The sequence below is a fragment of the Mus caroli genome, unplaced genomic scaffold, assembly GCF_978045245.1.
Source record: "Mus caroli unplaced genomic scaffold, Mus_caroli_1 scaffold_1, whole genome shotgun sequence".
NCBI lineage: Eukaryota > Metazoa > Chordata > Mammalia > Rodentia > Muridae > Mus > Mus caroli.
Genome location: NW_028227256.1, coordinates 17,272,135 through 17,293,607, shown reverse-complemented (window position 1 = coordinate 17,293,607; position 21,473 = coordinate 17,272,135). Strand labels below are relative to the sequence as shown.

Genomic DNA, 21,473 nt, shown 5'->3' with positions numbered 1-21,473 from the left:
CTGAAGAAATTGGAGAACATTCTTCTTCTTCTAAGTTTATCTAATAAGAGATGTCTCACCAGAAAGCAGCATCAGTGGGAGTTCCAAATCCTGCCAGACTCTGCCAGCGCTGTTGCTCTAGCTCTAGGTGTTTTCCCTTCATGTCTTTTTAAAGCTTCAAGTTAGAACTGTTTTGAAGATGGTAGATGCAGAAGTAAAATACATGAAACTAGTCAAGAAGCTGAAGAATAAGGAAAACACAGTATCAGTCATCAGGCTGTGCTAGGAGAAGAGCGTGCAGAGAAGAGCTATTCACAGGTTAATGCACAGATTTAGAAATAGAAAACAAGATGTTAAAGAGAAGGTAGTCTGCAGGCAGCACAATATGAACACACTCATGTGCATCTGCAGGAGAAGGCATATGGTTTAATCAAAAAGATCAATTATCTGATTGGATGGATGAGGCCATAAAACACAGGAGAAGAGAAGAATCAGGGTAGTGTTTACCTCTATGTAGCAGTCCACACCAAAGCCATACTGTGATGAATCTTTTTCTAATGAAAATACATTTTAAAGGAAAGATTAATAACCTTTTTATGACATATCAATATGTGCCTTTCTTGCTCCTTTTTATATTCATAGGTTAACAAGACTGTGTGTTTTTGCATGACTAATTGATATTCATCTGTGTACTTCTTACCCTGGGAATTAGTACTAGGGGAAGGAAGCTGTTCACTCTATGTTTGTCTTCTCAGTGACAGAGCAACAAGGATAGAAAGGAAGCCTCACTGCTCCACCATGGGGAAGATGCAGATAGACATTAGGAGAAACAGCATGTGTATAACTGAGAACGTTTCTAGTTGATCATTTTTATCTATTTCTATTACGATGGGAACATGCTATCAAGTGATTATCTATCTATCTATCTATCTATCTATCTATCTATCTATCTATCTATCTATCTATCTATCTATCTATCTATCTATCTATCCATCCATCCATCCATCCATCCATCCATCCATCCATCCATCCATCCATCTATCTATCTATCTATCTATCTATCTATCTATCTATCTATCTATCTATCTATCCATCATCTATCTATTGCCTAGTTTGCCTATCTTCATTTCCTTTCCCCTCCCTCCCTCAATCTCTCCCTCTCTTCTTTCTGTCCTCCCTCCCTTCCTTCCTTTTTTTCTTCCCTCCCTCCCTCCCTCCTTCCTTTCTTTCCTCCTCATTGTTTTATTTCTTTCCCTCTTTTCCATCTCTTTTTTGAAAAGTCTTGTGAGTTTTTCACTTGGATATACTTTCTATTCAAATGTTATCCCCTTTCCTAGTTTCCCCTCTGAAAATCCCCTATGCACTCCCCTCTTCCCCTGCTCCCCAACCCACTCACTCCCATTCCTGGTCCTGGCATTCCCCTATACTGGGGCATAGAGCCTCCACAGGACCAAGGCCTTCTACTCCCATTGATGATCAACTAGGCCATGCTCTGCTACAAATATAGCTAGAGCCACAAGTTCCACCATGTGTTTTCTTTGATTTGTGGTATAGTTCCAAGGAGCTGTGAAGGTACTGGTTAGTTCATATTGATGTTCCTTCTATGGGGCTTCAGTCTCCTTCAGCTCCCTGGGTATTTCTCTGGCACCTTCATTGGGTACCTTGTGCTCTGTCCAATGGATGACTATGAGTATCCACTTCTGTATTTGCCAGGCACTGGTAGAGCCTCTCAGGAGAGAGCTATAACAGGCTCCTGTCAGCAGGCTCTTGTTGGCATCTGCCTAGTGTCTGGGTTTGGTGGTTGTTTATGGGGTGGATCCCCAAGTGGGGAAGTCTTTGGATGGTCATTCCTTCAGGCTCTGCTCCAAACTTCATCTCTGTAACTCCACCCATGGGTATTTTGTTCCTCATTCTAAGAAGGAACGAAGTATCCACACTTTGGTCTTCCTTTTTCTTGAGTTTCATGTGTTTTGCAAATTATATATTGGGTATTCTAAATTTCTGGACTAATATCCCCTTATCAGTGAGTGCATATCAGGTGTGTTCTTTTGTGATTGGGTTACCTCACTCAGGATGATATCCTCCAGATACATCCATTTGCCTAAGAATTTCACAAATTCATTGTTTTTAATATCTGAGTACTACTCCATTGTGTAAATGTACCACATTTTCTGTAACTATTCTTCTTTTGAGGGACATCTGGGTTCTTTCCAACTTCTGGTTATTATAAATAAGGCTACTAGGAACATAGTGGAGCATGTGTCGTTATTACAAGTTGGAACATCTTCTGGGTATATACCCAGGAGAAGTATTGCTGGATCCTCTGGTAGTTCTATGTCCAAATTTCTGAGGAACTACCAGACTGATTTCTAGAGTGGTTGTACCAGCTTGCAATCCCACTAGCAATGGAGGCATGTTCCTCTTTCACCACATCCTCGACAGCATTTGCTGCCACCTGAATTTTTGATCCTAGCCATTCTGACTAGTGTGAGGTGAAATCTCAGGGTGGTTTTGATTTGCATTTCCCTGGTGATTAAGGACACTGAACAGTTTTTCAGGTGCTTCTCAGCCATTCGGCATTCCTCAGTTGAGAATTCTTTGTTAAGCTCTGTACCACATTTTTAATGGGGTTATTTGATTTTCTGGAGTCCAGCTTCTTGAGTTCTTTTTTTATATATTGGATATTAGTCCTCTATCTGATTTAGAATTGGTAAAGATCCTTTCCAAATCTGTTGGTGGCCTTTTTGTCTTATTGACAGTGTCTTTTGCCTTCCAGAAGCTTTGCAATTTTATGAGGTCCCATTTGTCGATTCTCGATCTTACAGCACAAGCCATTGATGTTCTATTCAGGAATTTTCCCCTGTGTCCATATCTTCAAGGCTTTCCCCCACTTTCTCCTCTATAAGTTACAGTGTCTCTGGTTATATGTGAAGTTCCTTGATCCACTTAGATTTGACCTTAGTACAAGGAGATAAGAATGGATCAATTTGCATTCTTCTACATGGTAACCTCCAGTTGAGTAAGCACCATTTGTTGAAAATGCTGTCTTTTTTCCACTGGTAGTTTTAGCTCCTTTGTAAAAGATCAAATGACCATAGGTGTGTGGGTTCATTTGTGGGTCTTCAATTCTATTCCATTGATCTACCTGTCTGTTGCAGTACCAGTGCCATGCAGTTTTTATCACAATTGCTCTGTATGTAGTATAGCTTGAGGTCAGGCATGGTGATTCCATCAGAGGTTCTTTTATTGTTGAGAATAGTTTTTGCTATCTTAGGTTTTTTGTTATTCCAGATGAATTTGCAAACTGTCCTTTGTAACTCTGTGAAGAATTGAGTTGAAATTTTGATGGGGATTTCACTGAATGTCTTGATTGCTTTTGGCAAGATAGACATTTCTACTATATTAATCCTGCCAATTTTTGAGCATGGGAGATATTTCCATCTTCTGAGATCTTCTTCGATTTCTTTTTCTTCAGAGACTTGAAGTTCTTATCATACAGATCTTTCACTTCCTTATTTAGAGTCACACCAAGGTATTTTGTATTATTTATGACTATTGTGAAGGGTGTTGTTTCTCTAATTTCTTTCTCAGCCTGTTTATCCTTTGTGTAGAGAAAGGCCATTGATTTGTTTGAGTTAATTTTATATTCAGCTACTGCACTGAAGAGTTTTTCAGGTTTAGGGGTTCTCTGGTGGAATTTTTAGGGTCACTTATATATACTATCATATCATCTGCAAATAGTGATATTTTCACTTCTTCCTTTCCAATTTGTATCCCCTTGATCTCCTTTTGTTGTCAAATTGCTCTGGCTAGGACTTCAAGTGCTATATTGAAAAGGTAGGGAGAAAGTGGGCAGCCTTGTCTAGTCCCTGATTTTGTGGGATTGCTTCAAGTTTCTCCCCATTTAATTTGATGTTGGCTACTGGTCTGCTGTATATTGCTTTGATTATGTTTATGTATGGGCCGAGATTTTCACTTGGAATAAAGATTTAAGTCCTATAAAACAAACAGGTCAATTAGTGAGTTTTAAGTGTGTCAACCCACAAAAGATTATTTCCTTTTTTTCCCATGCCCATTTCATAAAAGAGGTTCTCTGGGACTCCATAATTACAGATGAATGGCAGTGAACTGCTTGGACAATAATTGGTAGGAAGTACAATTATGAGAGGCCATCTGTGGGAGTAAATGAATAGTTGGTTGCTTTACAGGTCAACCCTGAGTGCCTAGTGTGGTTAAACATTGTATTGAGTTACAGGCTTTGTTATTTATTTAAGCATATTTATAAATCACTAATCTTTCTTAGCTGTGTTTTTATATAATCGTTGATTTGTGGTACTGTACAGGAGCTGACCCATGTGGGTTTTAAGGTTTCAGTGAAGAAAACAGTACACATTTGAAGTGTGGAGTGCCAGTCAGCCAGTTGCCTTGCACAAGTAACTTTTGTAAAGTAATATACACAGTGTTTTGAGAACTGAAGCTAATTGCATACAGTTGATGTATGGTTCTGTTAAGAGATTGAGAATTGTGTTATCTTTCTAGTTCTTTGGTCCTGAATTTAAAAGTTCCATTTTCTGAATTCAGAGCTGATTATCTCATTACTATGTAAATCATGTCCTGGGAGAATTTTAGTTTTCTCTCTGTATACTATGTTAACACACACACAAAAAGGTAAAATGAAAATTACAACATTCATGCACCCATGATATGATGAGGGGAGGTAAAGTTTACCTGTTGAATAACTACAGAAATTATTTAATTCTGACAAAATGGCAGTTGTAGGTTTCTATGTGTATCAGCTTCTCCAGACCTTGAATCTGTTCAGCTGGTAGATATTTCAGTAGCAATAACTAAAATTGTATTGCCTGACCCATTTGGCTCTTAAAACATACGAGCTTCCCCCAACACTCCCATTTGCTATATGGGTGTATTCATCCTGAACTGCATGTCAGCTGGAAAATTTGTGTACTTCATTCAGCACAAGGCATCTTTCATGACAGTTTCTACTTGCTTTGACTTTCTTTGCCATTGTTTTCCATTCAGGAAGGTAGGATGCAGCATCTCCTCCCTACCCCTGCTATTGTTAGCTACCCTGCGAATACTGAACATAGGTGTCCAAGGGTGTCAGCTTCCATTTTCCCCAGCTTGTCAAACCTGAAGGTGTTTAATGCATAATAAAGCTTAGATATTCCCTTGCCATGGCACCAAGTCCAATCTAATTAAATAGAAATTCAATGCTTGAGGTACTTGCTTTCCCATGTCTTATTATATACCATATAATATATATGCATATTGGGCACCTATTATTTACCAGACACTGCGATTGGCTTTGGTGTTGTTATAGTGAACAAAATAGGTGTTGCTTTTGCTTCATGCTTAGTAGGTGAGGCAGACAGGTAATTGCAGCACTAGAGGCCAAATTGTGGTTGAGTCAAGAATAAGACAGAAGACAAATTACAACACAGATTTTGACTATCTAGGCAATCCTGTAGGCTTGCTTTATGGCCCCAAGTAATTACTCTAAAGAATGCAGCATATTCTCTTAGGAGAATCTCAGAGAGAAAAACATCAGATATTCTGAGTGCCTTGTATTTTTATGTCCATCCTTAGCTATATGGTACATGGTATATCATCATTGTATTTCTTACTTTCCTTATTTGCCTCTTTATGCAGTCTTATTCTCTAATACAAAATAACTCATATAAATGGCTCAAGCACTGCTTAGTTTGTCTTGTGCACACTTAAACCCCGGATACAGCCACTGATTTCTCCAGTCAGATGCTCCATGTCACTCTTTGAAGTAGGTTGGAAGAAGTAAAGAACAGCAGGCCAGGGCTACACAAAGAAACCCTGTCTTGAAAAACAAAGCAAAAAACAAAAAACAAACAAACAAACAAAAAGAAGCAGATTCAGAAGTTCTAAGGGAACTCTGGCCATCCCTAGAACAAATAAATTTATTTTCCAACTTAAAAAACAAAACAAAACATCTTTCTTTACTAAGTCAGACACTATAGAGTAGTAGTATCTACTTGGAGAGAATTGGAAAGTTAAAAAAACATTAATTTGGGCCTTTGTTACTGGGGTCTGATGACATAAACTACAGATGAGCCAACAGAGAAGAGTGGGATAGAATGGTTCACCACAATCTCTCTTTAAAAGCACATGATAGACACAGTCAGCAGAAGCACCGAAGGTCTAGGTTAGTTATTCCTTAAAATTCTCTTGACATCTTGAGTCCGAGTGATTGTATTTCATGAAAAGGTCAATATCTCCTATAGATTGAAGTAGGAAAATGGACCTCAGAGTGTTTACAGGTTTCATATCTTAGTTATATACAGAAAGAATGATACTTTTGCAAAGAAAATAAATAAGTTATGAAGTAATTTTCTTCACTGAAAGACCATCAATATTCGGAAGGACATGAGCTGGAAAATTATGCTAATAGTTAAATATACACTTTAAAAAGTCCCCGAGTTTCTTTGTTCAATTTGACTTGACTATTATTTATACAAAGGATTAGCTGACAAATATGCTTCTTGTCTTCACTGTTGATTCTTTTTGATACATGGTAACAGTCATCTTGAATATGCAGGCAACTCTATCTTTTATGCATTCTTTAATACTTCACAGCATAGATGTATTTTTTATGTAGCTAATCAGGAACAGGTTAGAGAAATTCACACATATGTATATACAAATAAATAAACTTTATTTCATTTTATTATTCCCAAGGGTTAAGATGTACAAACAAGGAATAAAATTAAAATTATTTTCTTTAGGGATGATTTATGTCTTAATTTCCACCTGCCCTATAATTAGAAATTTTGAACTCCGTAAATATTTCTTAAGATAAAATTATTGCCTTGGTAAACTTCGGAAATTACATCATTAACCCAAAGACCTTTCTCAGCCTAGAACAACATGGCTGGTACAAGTGTCTCTGCACACACAGACAAATAAATAAAGAGGAAAGTTTAAAATAATTTGAAAATGATTTATTTTCGGCCACCCCTGCAGTTAGGAATTCAAGTATTATTACTTTACTTCTGTGTGGCAGGGGAGGACAGCAACTTGCTGTGGGCTAAAGGTAAATTATGATCTATTGCAAAGGAGGAAGGAGATGTACTGAGGAGAAGGGGAAGAAGTTGGGAGTAAGCAATGTGTTTTCTGAACTATTGCTTCAGATAATGCCTTTAAAAATTTGCCTTGACCTCTGATGGAAAATACCAGTGCAAATGGTGAATCAAATGGCATCCTTAAATCTTTGATAGTTAAGTGCATATGTGCTGAGGGTCAGGAAGGTGATAACGTTGTGCCAGAGTACTGTGCCCACTAAGATATGAAGAGTCACAAGTGTCCCTGCTTCAATGGCTTGATAATAGCATCCCATATGTTCCCAGCTTTAGTTCAAAGTTATCAATTAACACACAATGTCCTAGGGTGACTATTCTAAAGTAATCTTTTAGTCTGCCTCCAGTATGTGGGGGTTAAACTTTTCATCTTGTCAATGAATGATGGACTTCTTTCTACATTGGGATAAAATATCTACTTTTTTGTATTGAAAATAAGAGTGAAATAAAAGCTTATTTTCCAAATATAATGTGATACAGAGAAAGAAAAAGTAAAACTTGACATAATCCAATGTCCTTTTCTTTTTTTAAATTTAATTATAATTTTTTTATTTATTGACTTTACATCCTGCTCACTGTCCACTTCCTGGTTACCCCTTCCTACAATCTCCTTCCCCTTCTCCTCTGAGCAGGTGCTCCCCCCTCCCCCAGGTATTCCCCCCCACCTCTGTACTTCAAGTCTCTATGAGGCTAAGTGAGTCCTCTCCCACTGAGTTCAGAAAAGGCAGTACAGCTAGAAGAATATATGTCACCTACAAGTAACAGCTTTTGGCATAGACCCCTCCCCAGTTGTTTGGACCCATATAAGGCATGAGGGGATAGAGCAGAGACTGAGGCAATGGCCAACCAGTAACAGGCTCAACTAGGGAGACCCAACCCATGGGCAATCACCAGGTCCTGACACTATTAATGATCCTCTGTTATGCTTGCAGACAGGCACATGTTGTCCTCTGAGAGGCTCTACCTAGTAGATGACTCAGACAGATACACACACACACACACACACACACACACACACACACACACACACAGCTAAACAGTGGATGGAGCTTGGGGACTCTTATGGAAGAATAGAAGGAAGTATTGCAGGCCTCCAAAGGTAATAGGAACTCCACAGGAAGACCAACACAGTTAACTAACCTGGACCCTTATGGCGCTCAGAGACTGAACCACCAACCATAGGACATACACGGGCTGGGCCCATGCCTCTCCACACATATGTAACATTTGTGCTGCCAGTGCCTTTTTTTGCAGTGATATCTGAGCTAGATACTTCATTAACTAACATCTCATGAAATTGCCCTAAGCCCTATGCTGGAACTTCATCTAATTCTACCTCTCCATGTAACAGAAAACTGAAGGCCAAGTATGCACATTTCCTCTATGTCGTGTCAAGACTACCTTGCATGTAAATTTTGTCTAGTGGTAATACCTGTGTTTTTCATTGCACTATTCTGTTCTTGGCTGGTGTTACAAGCACCTTTTATAAAATCATATCCTTACTAACAATCAAAGTATCTGAACAAGTTTTCTCTTGGTGGCTTTAGGTTCAGTTCCAGAGGTTACTGTCACGTATCTTCAAGCAGATGCACATGCGGGAGACAAAGTGTTGACTCTAGGGGAAGCTGTGGACTGGAAGCCTGGGGATAAGGCTGTCATTACCAGTGGGATGACTGTGGAAGGAGCTGAAGCAACAGAAGTTGTTGTTGTAGAAACTGTCCACAATGCAGACCTCCATCTCAGGAACCCCCTGAGGTACTCAAATTTCAGCTTGGATAGGTTTACATGGAGGAAGATGAGGGTTTAAGTGAATTGTATTCTGGGTATTTATCTCTTGATAAGATACATTAGCATTAAATAATGCTAGACATTATGCTGGAAAAGAAAATAATACAATAAAGCGTGAACTCTGTGAAGATGAGGATTTCTTAAATGCTTTCTCTAGTGGGACCCTAGACTTTCTCTTAGCAAGTGGTCCGAGAGTAGCTCCCATTGCTTTGCATGGTGTGTCTTACAGATATATGTATGTTTCATTTTTGGGTATTTGAGTTCCTAAAACCATAGATATTCCTAAAGAAGAATCTATTTACTGTTTCTAATAAGATGTTCCCAAGTACATCTTACTCTCTTATTTTTTTTTCAGATATTCCTACAATTTCAGAGAGAACTGGGTAGCTGGAGAGAATCATATTTTGAAGCCAACAGTTGCTCTCCTCAGTAGGAACATTATCATCCAAGGAAATCTCACTTTTGAGAGGGCAAAGCTTCTCAATTCATGCCAGGAGGCCAGCACTACTAAAGGTAGAAATACAGTTTGGTGCAAAACCCAGAGTGAATACCTGTTCTCCCTGCCTACCCTTATGTCTTAGGACTGTGTTTGGCCTTCTTCATTAAAGTCTTCGAGTGTCCATATTTTTCTCTAATTTTCAGACTCCTCTTGGCAGCTTGTCACTTCATCCTGTTCCCAACTTCTAAGAAGTAAAAGAAACAGACAAAAGGCAAAGCAAATAATTTAATGCTTTGTTCTGGGAAAACTTGTGTTAATGAATTAAACCTTGAGAGCTGGAATGCTGTAATGATTTCTTTAATCCCAGGCTTCTCCTAAATCGCCCTCCCCAACCCCCATAATTCTAGAATCCTAAGCTCAGGCAGTTCATTCTTATTGATCAGATTTAGGGGGAGGGTTGTTTTCTGAGAGACTTACCACATACTCTAGGTAGAGGAGTTTAAGAGCCAATTCATCTTCTGGTAGAATAGCAGGCACTGAATCATACTGATGTGCCTATTAAACATCTATTTCAGGGATGGTTAGTTTGGGAGGTTATGTTTTGGTTTCCCAGGCTGTAGATTATGAGGGCTTTCACATGCTGGGAAGATATAATTTGTCAACTTTGGTCCAGGATGGTGTGGGTGTCAAGGATGACTTCCAGGCATGAGCTCTGGATGGATGATGGGGCTTTTACTGTGATGGGAAGAGGGGAAGGTTTTAGGGGTAGGAGGGTGATAGCAAACAGGAGTTTAATTTTGTACATGTTGAAACTGAGAAAGCAGGCCAGCAATTGAGTGGAGATATCTGGCAGAGTCTGGAACCTGATAGAAATATCATGGCTAGAGGTAAGAATTTCAGATATATATGCGTTGAGGTGCACTTATACACAATGTTGTGACAAAAGGGGTTGTTAGCAGGACAGAATGATCACGACCTTAATTGTTTTCACTCAAAAGTCATCAACTGACAAATATGTAATTTACTAAAAAAAATGTTTTGATAAAAATGGGCTAGAGTTGATTGACATCTACCTTCACATTTCTGCCAAATTGGGATCATAATTGCACCAAAGCACAGCATTTCAAAGGATCCTTCTGGTTTTCATCTGTATGTCAGAGCTGACCCTGTGTCAAGCTCTCTATACTCAAATCCCACCAGGACAGATATGGTGTCCCAGGAATGCTGACACACCTGAGAATACAGGTAAGGCCACCACTTCTGCTCCAAGGGACCTTCCCAGAGACCTCAGGACACAGGAACCAAGGAACAGCTGGAGATAGGAACCTTCTAGTTTCTGTCTGAGCCCTGGAGCTGACCCTGTGCCACAGCTCTCCATACCCAAATTCCTCCTGAGGAGAGCGGCTCTCCCAGGAGTGCTGACACACAGGCTTACAGGAAGGACAAGCCACAGTCAGAGAGAGCAAGACCAGCTAACACAAGAGATAACCAGATGGTGAGAAGCAAGGGTAAGAACATAAGCAACAGAAACCAACCTACTTTGTATCAGCAGAACCCAGTTCTTCCACCACAGCAAGCCCTGGATACTCCAAAACACCAGAAAGGCAAGACTCTGATTTAAAAATCACATCCCATGATGATGAGAGGAATTTAAGAAGGACATAAATAACTTCCTTAAAGAAATACAGAAGGACAGAGGTAAACAGGTAGAAGTCCTTAAAGAGGAAACATAAAAATCTGTCAAAGAATTATAGGAAAACACAACGAAACAGACAAAAGTATTGAGCAAAACAATCCAGGATATAAAAATGGAAATAGAAACAATAAAGAAATCACAAAAGGAGACAACCCTGGAGATAGAAATCCTCGGAAAGAGATGAGGAGTTGTAGATCCAAGCATCACAAGGAGAGTATAAGAGATAGAAGAGAGGTATCTTCACAGGGGCAGAAGATGCCATAGAGAACAGTGACACAATGGTCAAAGAAAATGCAAACTGCAAATAAGCTCCTAACCCAAAACATCCAGGAAATCCAGGACACAATGAGAAAGCCAAACCTAAGGATAACAGGTATAGAAGAGAGTGAAAATTCCCAACTTACAGGACCAGTAAATATCTCCAACAAAATTATAGAAAACTTCCATAACCTAAAGACAGAGATATCCATGAACATACAAGAAGCCTACAGAACTCCAAATAGATTGGATAAGAAAGGAAATTCCTTCTGTCACATAATAGTCAAAACATCAAATGCATAAAACAAAGAAAGAATTTTAAAAGCAGTAAGGGAGAAAGGCAGACCTATCAGAATTACACTAGATTTCTTTAAAAAAAATTTTTATTAGATATTTCTTCATTTACATTTCAAATGCTATTACAAAAGTCCCATATACAATCCCCCCTCCCTACCCCCTACACACACACTTCCACTTCTTGGCATTCTCCTGTACTGGGGCATATAAATTTGGCAAGACCAAGGGGCCTCTTTTCCCAATGATGGCTGACTAGGCCATCTTCTGCTACATATGCAGCTAGAGACACGAGCTCTGGGGGTATTGATTAGTTCATTTTATTGTTCCACCTATAAGTTTGCAGACCCCTTCAACTCCTTGGATACTTTCTCTAGCTCCTTCATTGGGGTCCCTGTGTTCCATCCAATAGATCCACTTCTGTATTTGCCAGGCACTGGCATAGCCTTACATGAGACAGCTATATCAGGGTCCTTTCAGCAAAATCTTGCTGGCATATGCAATAGTACCTGCTTTTGGTGGCTGATTATGGGTGGGGCAGTCTCTGGATGGTCTGTCCTTTCATCTTAACTCCAAACTTTGTCTCTGTAACTCTTTTCATGGTATTTTGTTCCCTATTCTAGGGAGGAATGAAGTATCCATGTGTTAGTTTTCCTTCTTGATTTTCTTGTGTTTTACAAATTGTATCTTGGGTATTCTAGGTTTCTAGGCTAATATACAATTATCAATGAGTGCATATCAGTGACTTCTTTTGTGATTGGGTTACCTCACTCAGGATGATATCCTCCAGATCCATTCATTTGTCCAAGAATTTCATAAATACATTGTTTTTAATAGTTGAGTAGTACTCTATTGTGCACATGTACCACATTTTCTGTATCCATTCCTCTGTTGAGGGACATCTGGGTTTTTTCCAGTTTCTGGCTTTTATAAATAAGGCTGCTATGAGCATAGTGGAACATGTGTCCTTATTAACTGTTGGAATATCTTCTGGGTGTATGTCCAGGAGAAGTATTGCTGGATCTTCCAGTAGTACTGTGTCCAATTTTCTGAGGAACCACCAGACTGACTTTCAGAGTGGTTGTGCAAGCTTGCAATCACACCTACAATGGAGGAGTGTTCCTCTTTCTTCACATTCTTGCCAGCATCTGCTGTCACTTGAATTTTTGATCTTAGCCATTCTGACTGGTGTGAGGTGGAATCTCAGGGTTGTTTTGATTTGCATTTCCTTGATGATTAAGGATGTTGAACATTTTTTCAGGTGCTTCTCAGCCATTCGGTATTCCTCAGGTGAGAATTCTTTGTTCAGTTCTGAGCCCCATTTTTTTTTTTTTTGGTTTAGGAATAGTTTTATTTAATTATTCTTTTCTTTTTTTTGATTTTTAATATTTTTATTACATATTTTCCTCAATTACATTTCCAATGCTATCCCAAAAGTCCCCCATAGCGCCCCCCACTTCCCTACCCACCCATTCCCATTCTTTTGGCCCTGCTGAGCCCCATTTTTTAATGGGGTTATTTGATTTTCTGGAGTCCACCTTCTTGAGTTCTTTATATATATTGGATATTAGTTCCCTATCTGATTTACGATACGTAAAGATCCTTTCCCAATCTGTTGGTGGTCTTTTTGTCTTATTGACGGTGTCTTTTTCCTTGCAGAAGCTTTGCAGTTTCATGAGGTCCCATTTGTCAATTCTCGATCTTACAGCACAAGCCATTGCTGTTCTATTCAGGAATCTTTTCTCTGTGCCCATATCTTCAAGGCTTTTCCCCACTTTCTCCTCTATAAGTTTCAGTGTCTCTGGTTTTATGTGAAGTTCCTTGATCCACTTAGATTTGACCTCAGTACAAGGAGATAGGAATGGATCGATTCGCATTCTTCTACATGATAACAACCAGTTGTGCCAGCACCATTTGTTGAAAATGTTGTCTTTCTTCCACTGGATGGTTTTAGCTCCCTTGTCAAAGATCAAGTGACCATATGTGTGTGGGTTCATTTCTGGGTCTTCAATTCTATTCCATTGGTCTACTTGTCTGTCACTATACCAGTACCATGCAGTTTTTATCACAATTGCTCTGTAGTAAAGCTTTAGGTCAGGCATGGTGATTCCACCAGAGGTTCTTTTATCCTATGGAGAGTTTTTGCTATCCTAGGTTTTTTGTTATTCCAGATGAAGTTGCAGATTGCTCTTTCTAATTCGTTGAAGAATTGAGTTGGAATTTTGATGGGGATTGCATTGAATCTGTAGATTGCTTTTGGCAAGATAGCCATTTTTACAATGTTGATTCTGCCAATCCATGAGCATGGGAGATCTTTCCATCTTCTGAGATCTTCTTTAATTTCTTTCTTCAGAGACTTGAAGTTCTTATCATAGAGATCTTTCACTTCCTTAGTTAGAGTCATGCCAAGATATTTTATATTATTTTGACATTGAGAAGGGTGTTGTTTCCCTAATTTCTTTCTCAGCCTGTTTATTCTTTGTTTAGCTCTGTATCCCATTTTTTAATGGGGTTACTTGAACTTCCAAAGTCCAGCTTCTTGAGCTCTTTGTATATATTATATATTAGTCCCCTATCAGATTTATGATTGGTATAAATCCTTTTCCAATTGGTTGGTGGCCTTTTTGTCTTATTGACAGTGTCTTTTGCTTTAGAGAAGCTTTGCAATTTCATGAGGTCCCATTTGTCAATTGTTGATCTTACAGCACAAGCCATTGATGCTCTGTTTAGGAAATTTCCCCCTGTGCTTATATCTTTGAGACTTTTCCCCACTTTTTCCTCTGTAATTAAGTGTCTCTGTTTTTGTTTTGTTTTGTTTTGTTTTTTTGTTGTTTTGTTTTTATTTTATTTATTTATTTATTTTTTGTGAGACAGGGTTTCTCTGTATAGTCCTGGCTGTCCTGGAACTCACTCTGTAGACCAAGCTGGCCTCGAACTCAGAAATTCGCCTGCCTCTGCCTCCCAAGAGCTGGGATTAAAAGTGTGCACTACAAGCCAGGCTTAGTGTCTCTGGTTTTATGTGGAGTTCTTTGATCCACTTAGACTTGAGCTTTGTACAAGGAGATAAGAATGGATCAACGCACTTTCTTCTACATGATAACTGCTATTTGTAACAGCACCATTTGTTGAAAATGATGTCTTTTTTCCATTGGATGGTTTTAACTCGCTTGTCAAAGATCAAGTGACCATAGGTGTGTGGATTCATTTGTGGGTCTTCAGTTCTATTCCATTGATCTACCTGTCTGTCTCTGTAACAGGCCCATGCAGTTTTTATTACAATTGCTTTGTAGTACAGCTTTAGGTCAGGCATGGTGATTCAACCAGAGGTTCTTTTATTGTCGAGAATAGTTTTTGATATCCTAGATTTTTTGTTATTCCAGAAGAATTTGCAAATTGACCTTTCTAACCCAGTGAAAAATTGAGTTGGGATTTTGATGGAGATTGCATTCAATCTGTAGATTGCTTTCGGCAGGATAGCCATTTTGACTATATTAATCCTGCCAATCTATGAGCATGGGAGATCTTTCCATCTTCTGAGATCTTCTTTAATTTCTTTCTCCAGAGACTTGAAGTTCTTATCATACAGATCTTTCACTTCCTTAGTTAGACTCACATTGAGGTATTTTATATTATTTATGACTATTATGAAGGGTGTTTTTTCCCTAATTTCTTTCTCAGCCCTTTTATCCTTTGTGTACAGAAAGGCCATTGAGTTGCTTGAGTTAATTTTATATCCAGCTACTGCACTGAAGCTGTTTATCAGGCTTAGGAATTCTCTTGTGGAATTTTTTAGGGCCACTTGTATATACTATTATATCATATGCAAATAATGATATTTTGTCTTCTTCCTTTTCAATTTGTATCCCCTTGATCTACTTTTGTTGTCGAATTGCTCTGGCTAGGACTTCAAGTACTATATTGAATAGGTAGGGAGAAAGTGGGAAGCCTTGTCTAGTCCCTGATTTTAGTGGGATTGCTTCCAGTTTCTCCCCATTTAGTTTGATGTTGGCTACTTGTTTGCTGTATATTGCTTTTATTATGTTTAGATATGGGCCTTGAATTCCTGATCTTTCCAAGACTTTTATCATGAAGGGGTGTTGGATTTTGTCAAATTCTTTCTCAGCATCTGATGTGATGATCATGTGTTTTTTTCCTTTGAGTTTGTTTATATAGTGGATTACATTGATGGATTTCCATATATTAAACCATCCCTGCATCCCTGAGATTAAGCCTACTTCTTCATGATGGATTATCATTTTGATGCCTTATTGGATTCGGTTTGCGAGGATTATATTGAGTATTTTTGCATCGATATTCATAAGGGAAATTGATTCTTTGAATAGTTCTTCTTCTTTCTACTTGGTTGATTTCACCCCTGAGTTTGAATATTTCCTGCCGTCTACTCCTCTTGGGTGAATTTGCTTCCTTTTGTTCTAGAGCTTTTAGGTGTGTTGTCAAGCTGCTAATGTGTGCTCTCTCTAGTTTCTTTTTGGAGGCACTCAGAGCTATCAGTTTTCCTCTTAGAAATGCTTTCATTGTGTCCCATAAGTTTGGGTATGTTGTGGCTTCATTTTCATTAAACTCTAAAATGTCTTTAATCTCTTTATTTATTTCTTCCTTTACCAAGTAGAGTGTTGTCCAGCTTCCATGTCAATGTTGGCTTTCTATTATGTTGTTATTGAAGATCAGCCTTTGTCCATGGTGATCTGATAGGATGCATGGGACAATTTTAATATTTTTTATCTGTTGAGACCTGTTTTGTGGCCAGTTATATGGTCAGTTTTGGAGAAGGTACCATGAGATGCTGAGAAGAAGGTATATCCTCTTGTTTTATGATAAAATGTTTTTTAGATATTTATTAAATCCATTTGTTCCATAACTTTCATTAGTTTCAATGTGTCTCTGTTTAGTTTCTGTTTCCAGGTTCTGTCCATTGATGAGAGTCGGGTGTTGACATCTCCCACTATTATTGTGTGATGTGATATGTGTGCTTTGAGCTTTACCAAAGTTTCCTTAATGAATGTGGATGCCCTTGCATTTGGAGCTTAGATATTCAGAATTGAGAGTTCATCTTGGAAGATTTTACCTTTGATGTGCATGAAGTGCCCCTCCTTGTCTTTCTTGATAACTTTGGGTTGCAAGTTGATTTTATTCGATATTAGAATTGCTACTCCAGCTTGTTTCTTCAGACTGTTTGTTTGGAAAATTGTTTTCCAGCCTTTTACTCTGAGGTAGTGTCTGTCATTGTGTCTGAGGCAAGTTTCCTGTATGCAGCAGGCATGGTGGCAGTCATGATGCTGAGAACAAGGAGGTGCAGCCACAGCAGTTAACCTCCACTAGACTTCTTACCAGAGACAATGAAAGCTTGAAGATCGTGTTCAGATATCATACAGTCTCTAAAAGAACACAAGTACCAGCCCAGGCTACTATCCCCAGCAAAACTCTCAATTACCATAGATGGAGAAACCAAGATATTCCTTTGCAAAACCAAATTTATACAACATCTTTCCACATATCCAGCCTTGAAAAAGATGATAAAGGGAAAACTCCAACATAAGGAGGGAAACTACACCCTAGAAAAAGCAAGAATTTAATTTTCTTTCAACAAAACCAAAAGAAGATAGCCACACAAACATAATTCCACCTGAAATAACAAAAATAACACAAAGCAGCAATCACTATTACATCCTTAGTCATCAGGGACATGCAAGTCAAAAGTATCCTGAGAGTCTACCTCACATCAGTGAGAATGGCTAGGATTGAAAACTCAGGTGACAGCAGATGCTGCCAAGGATGTAAAGAAGGTAGAGCACTCTCCCAATCCTGGTGGGATTGCAGACGGCTGCAACAATTCTTGAAATCAGTCTGGCAGTTCCTCAGAAATTTGGACATGGTGGCACTTGAGGACACAACTATGTCATTCCTGTACATATACCCAGAAGATGCTCCAACATGTAATAGGGACACATGGTCCACTATGTTCATAACGGCCATATTTATAATAGCCAGAGGTTGGAGGCAACCCAGATGTCCCTCAGCAGAAGAATGGATACAGAAAATGTGGTATACAATGGAGTACTATTCAGCTACTAAAAGCAATGACTTCACAAAATTCACAGACAGATGGATGGATCTAGAAAATATCATCCTGAGTGTGGTAACTCACTCACGAAAGAACACACATGGTATGTAATCACTGATAAGTGAATATTAGGCCAAGAGTGTGGAATATCCATGATACAACTGATGGACCACATGAAGCTCAGAGGATGGAAGACCAAAAATGGATGCTTCAGTCCTACTTAGATGGGGGTGCAATATCATCAAGGGGAGTAGAGGGTGGGAGGGACTTGAGAGGAAGAGAAGATTAGTAGGGAAAAGGAGGGGCAAAACTAGGTATGAGAGGAGATGAAGGAGTTGTATAAAAGGTCTAGAAATTAAACAGATGTATGTAGCAATCAGGGATGGGGAAATGGGAGTAGCAGCATGACATTCTCAGATGCCATGAAAGCAAGAGCTTCCCAGGACCCTGCAGGGATGACATTAGCTGAAATACCCCACAAAGGGGAGGGAGAACCAGTAGAGATCACATCTAGAGGTTAGGCATGGCTCTCTGGTTGAAGGATGGGGCCACCCATCCATCTCCAAAATTTTAACCCAGAATTGCTCCTGTCTAAAGGAAATACAAGGACAAAGAGTGAAACAGAGACTAAAGGAAAGGCCATCCAGAGACTGTTCCATCTGGGGTCCATCCCACATACAGACACCAAACCCCGACACTATTGCTTATGCTAAGAAGCACTTGCTGACAGGAGCCTGATATACCTGTTTTCTGAGAGGCTTTGCCTGATTCTGACCAATACAGATGTGGATGCTTTCAGGCAACCATTGGACTCAGCCCAGGGACCCCAGTGGAGGAGTTAGGGGAAGGACTAAATGAGCTGAAGGGGAGTTATCTGGCATCACTATGATGGGAGGCCCTTGGTCCTGTGAAGACTTGCTGCCCTAGTGTAGAGGAATGTTGGGACAGTGAGAGGGATTGGGTGGGTGGGGGAGCACCCTCATAGAAGGAAAGTAGGAGGGATGGGATGGGGGTTTGAAGAGGGAAAACTGGGAAAGGCATAACATTTGAAATGTAAATAAATAACATATCCAATTAAAAGGAAAAACAAAACAAAAACAAAATGAATGAACATATCAACAAACAAAATACACAGCATTTCTTCGTTTATTGCCTATAGATCAATTCTTTGAAGGATTAGACTTTGTAATTCAGCAGAGAGTGACACATTGTTTTGATCAATTGCTACCTCTTTTATTCATTACTGTGCTGTTGAATTTAACCTGAGTCTATCAATACAGATGGACATGTAGGTGTGCTGGTTAGTGTTATCAATGTGACACAACCTCCAGTCTCCTGGGGGAGAAGTAGCCTCATTTGAAGAACTGCCAATATTAGATCAACCATTGGTCATATCTGTAAGAGACTTTCCTGACTGAAAATTAATGTGGGAAAGCTTAGCCCACTGTGGGCAGCACTATCCCTAGGTAGATGAGTCTGGGCTATATAAGAAGGCTGTCTGAGTGTGAGCTTTCTTCTGAGTATTGGTCTGTGTTGGAGGGCCTAACCTGACTTTCCTTAACAATGGACTGTATTCAGGAAATATAAAATGAAATAATCCTTTTGCTCCCTTAAATTGTTTTTATCACAGCAAACAAAAGAAAGCAAATTAGAACAATAAGTATATCCAAATTAGGTCATCTTTAATTATTCTGAGTATGGACTCAGAAGTAATATGGCTGGTACTGACTCAATTCTGAAGACAACTTCTCCACTTTGGGACTACTTTCCCATTATTAAGTTTCACATGATAGCAGAATATAACTGGAGTGCTGTTCTCTTAACTGTGTAGCAATGGCAATTATACATTAGGGATACGTGGGTTTTGTTTTCTTTTTTTTTTTTTTTTTTCCTTAGTAGGAAGATAGCTGAGCAAGCAGATTGGCATAGGTTCTCAGTATTTTGTCTGGAGTTTTCTGCCATTTCACTTTTAGTAAATCCCCAAACACAAAACAGTGTAGCAAAGGGAAAATACCATGGGGCACTTCAAGACTAGAAGGTGGTATGATAGCATTCAGTTCTTACAACTTTCCACCAAAGTATCTAATATGAAAGAACCGTTTTATTACACCTTTCCTATGGGTTATCTTCTGTATTGAAATCTCCACCAGTTTACCTGGCCTTTAAGGTTCTAATAGGCCCCTTTTTGGATAATTATGGTGATAGTTTGGGTGGTGGGAATTTCTGGAAATAAGAGAGCAGGGGCCAGTATCATGTCCTAGAAATTTGATCTGTTTAAACAATCTGAAGAGAGAAATCAATAGCAGTGAAACAAGATAATTGGACAATTTGTCTTTTATATAGAGTCTTGTAAACAGAGATTTATCTAGAAGTATGCTCTATTTTTTCCCCCGGACATCATTATGTGTTTCAGGTAACTTGAAGCACTGTTTGTATTCTAAGAGTGAGAAGATGCTGGGAGCCAGGGATCTGGGGGCCAGAGTCATCATTCAGTCCTTCCCAGAGGAACCCAGCTCGGTCAAGCTGAAGGGAGTACAGTTCAGAGACCTGGGACAGGCCTTCCATAAGCACCTGAGCTCACTCACACTGGTGGGAGCTATGAGAGGTAGGGGGAGCAGTGTTGGTCTCCCAGTTTTCCTCTTCTTCTATGTTGATGATACCATACGATGGTGATATGTGGGACTGGGAAATTGAGAGATGGATACACGTTTTCAGGTTAGATGCTTTGCAAAATTTAGTACTCAAGTAAATCCCACTGGAGCATATAAAAGCCAGTGTTACATTTACTTGCCAGAGGGACTTGGACACATGAGGACTTACTAACCATTCATGTTCACAGTGTGTTCTGATGGGGAGATGTTTTGATAGATTTTCGGGGTTGAGAAAAACCTCACAGTAGAGAGTGTTTCTTAAAGAAGCAATTATTAATGGCTTAATTTAGTGGTGTTCTTTACAAAAAATTCTTATCAGAAACTGGAGATTTTCCTCTATAGTCAACATAAAACTTTGTGTAAACAGATTTTTATAGTAGTGTCAAAGAGATCCAATACTTAATATTACCTTTAAATGAAGACTCAGTATACTAGATATAAATATTAATGAAACAAAAGCAACCCTTCTCCATTCTACTATGAGAAAAGCTCCCATGATTTTGTTCCCAAGATAATACATGCAAGGGAAATTTGTTCTAAAAGCTTTCAACCTGGATCACCACACTCGGACAATACTGTAGCTAAAATGTGACTCTAAAAATCAGGATTCTAACTTAGGCACTCATTTTAGATTTACTCTAGTTGCTCTCTTTTATCTTTACAAATTTGCAAGTTAACAGATACGTTGTGATTTTAAGGTTAATTTCTTGTAATTTATAAAAGACAGATAAAGATATCAAGGGTCTATGAGCATAGATATTATTCAGTTTACCATGTGTAAGGCTACATACAAACATACATACTACGGATTATGTATGTTCTGAATTATTTATTAAAGTAAAATTGGTAGTATACTTATCTGTGTCTTTTATATACGCTTTTAATTCCCAAAGTAGGTACATATTGTAAAAATCTTTGCTTGCCCAATAGCAAGACAGTTTTGGAATAACTATTTTCAAAAATAGATATAAAGGTTTAAACCTATTCAACAGTATAAGTCTAAAAGGAACAGAAATAAAATATATGAGACAGAAATTTTTATTTTGGTTCTGCTTAAATATTTTCACGAGTATTCTTTATTTTTTGAGAAACACTTACAATTTCTAACAATCACTGAGAAGAAAAATGATGTACAACTTGAATTGATATTTCAAAAATA

General features: G+C 38.8%; 1 protein-coding gene across 3 annotated transcripts in view; it reads left to right on the top strand.

Moving 5' to 3' along the window:
- Positions 1–21,473, top strand: part of Pkhd1 (PKHD1 ciliary IPT domain containing fibrocystin/polyductin) — a 544,477-nt gene that overhangs the window by 211,852 nt on the left and 311,152 nt on the right. For all 3 annotated transcript variants that reach the window (XM_029477026.2, XM_021159032.3, XM_085835877.1), the window contains exons 38-40: positions 8,654–8,861; positions 9,250–9,407; positions 20,077–20,268. In XM_029477026.2, coding sequence (XP_029332886.1) covers positions 8,654–8,861; positions 9,250–9,407; positions 20,077–20,268 — 558 coding nt within the window. The remainder of the gene's footprint in view (positions 1–8,653; positions 8,862–9,249; positions 9,408–20,076; positions 20,269–21,473) is intronic.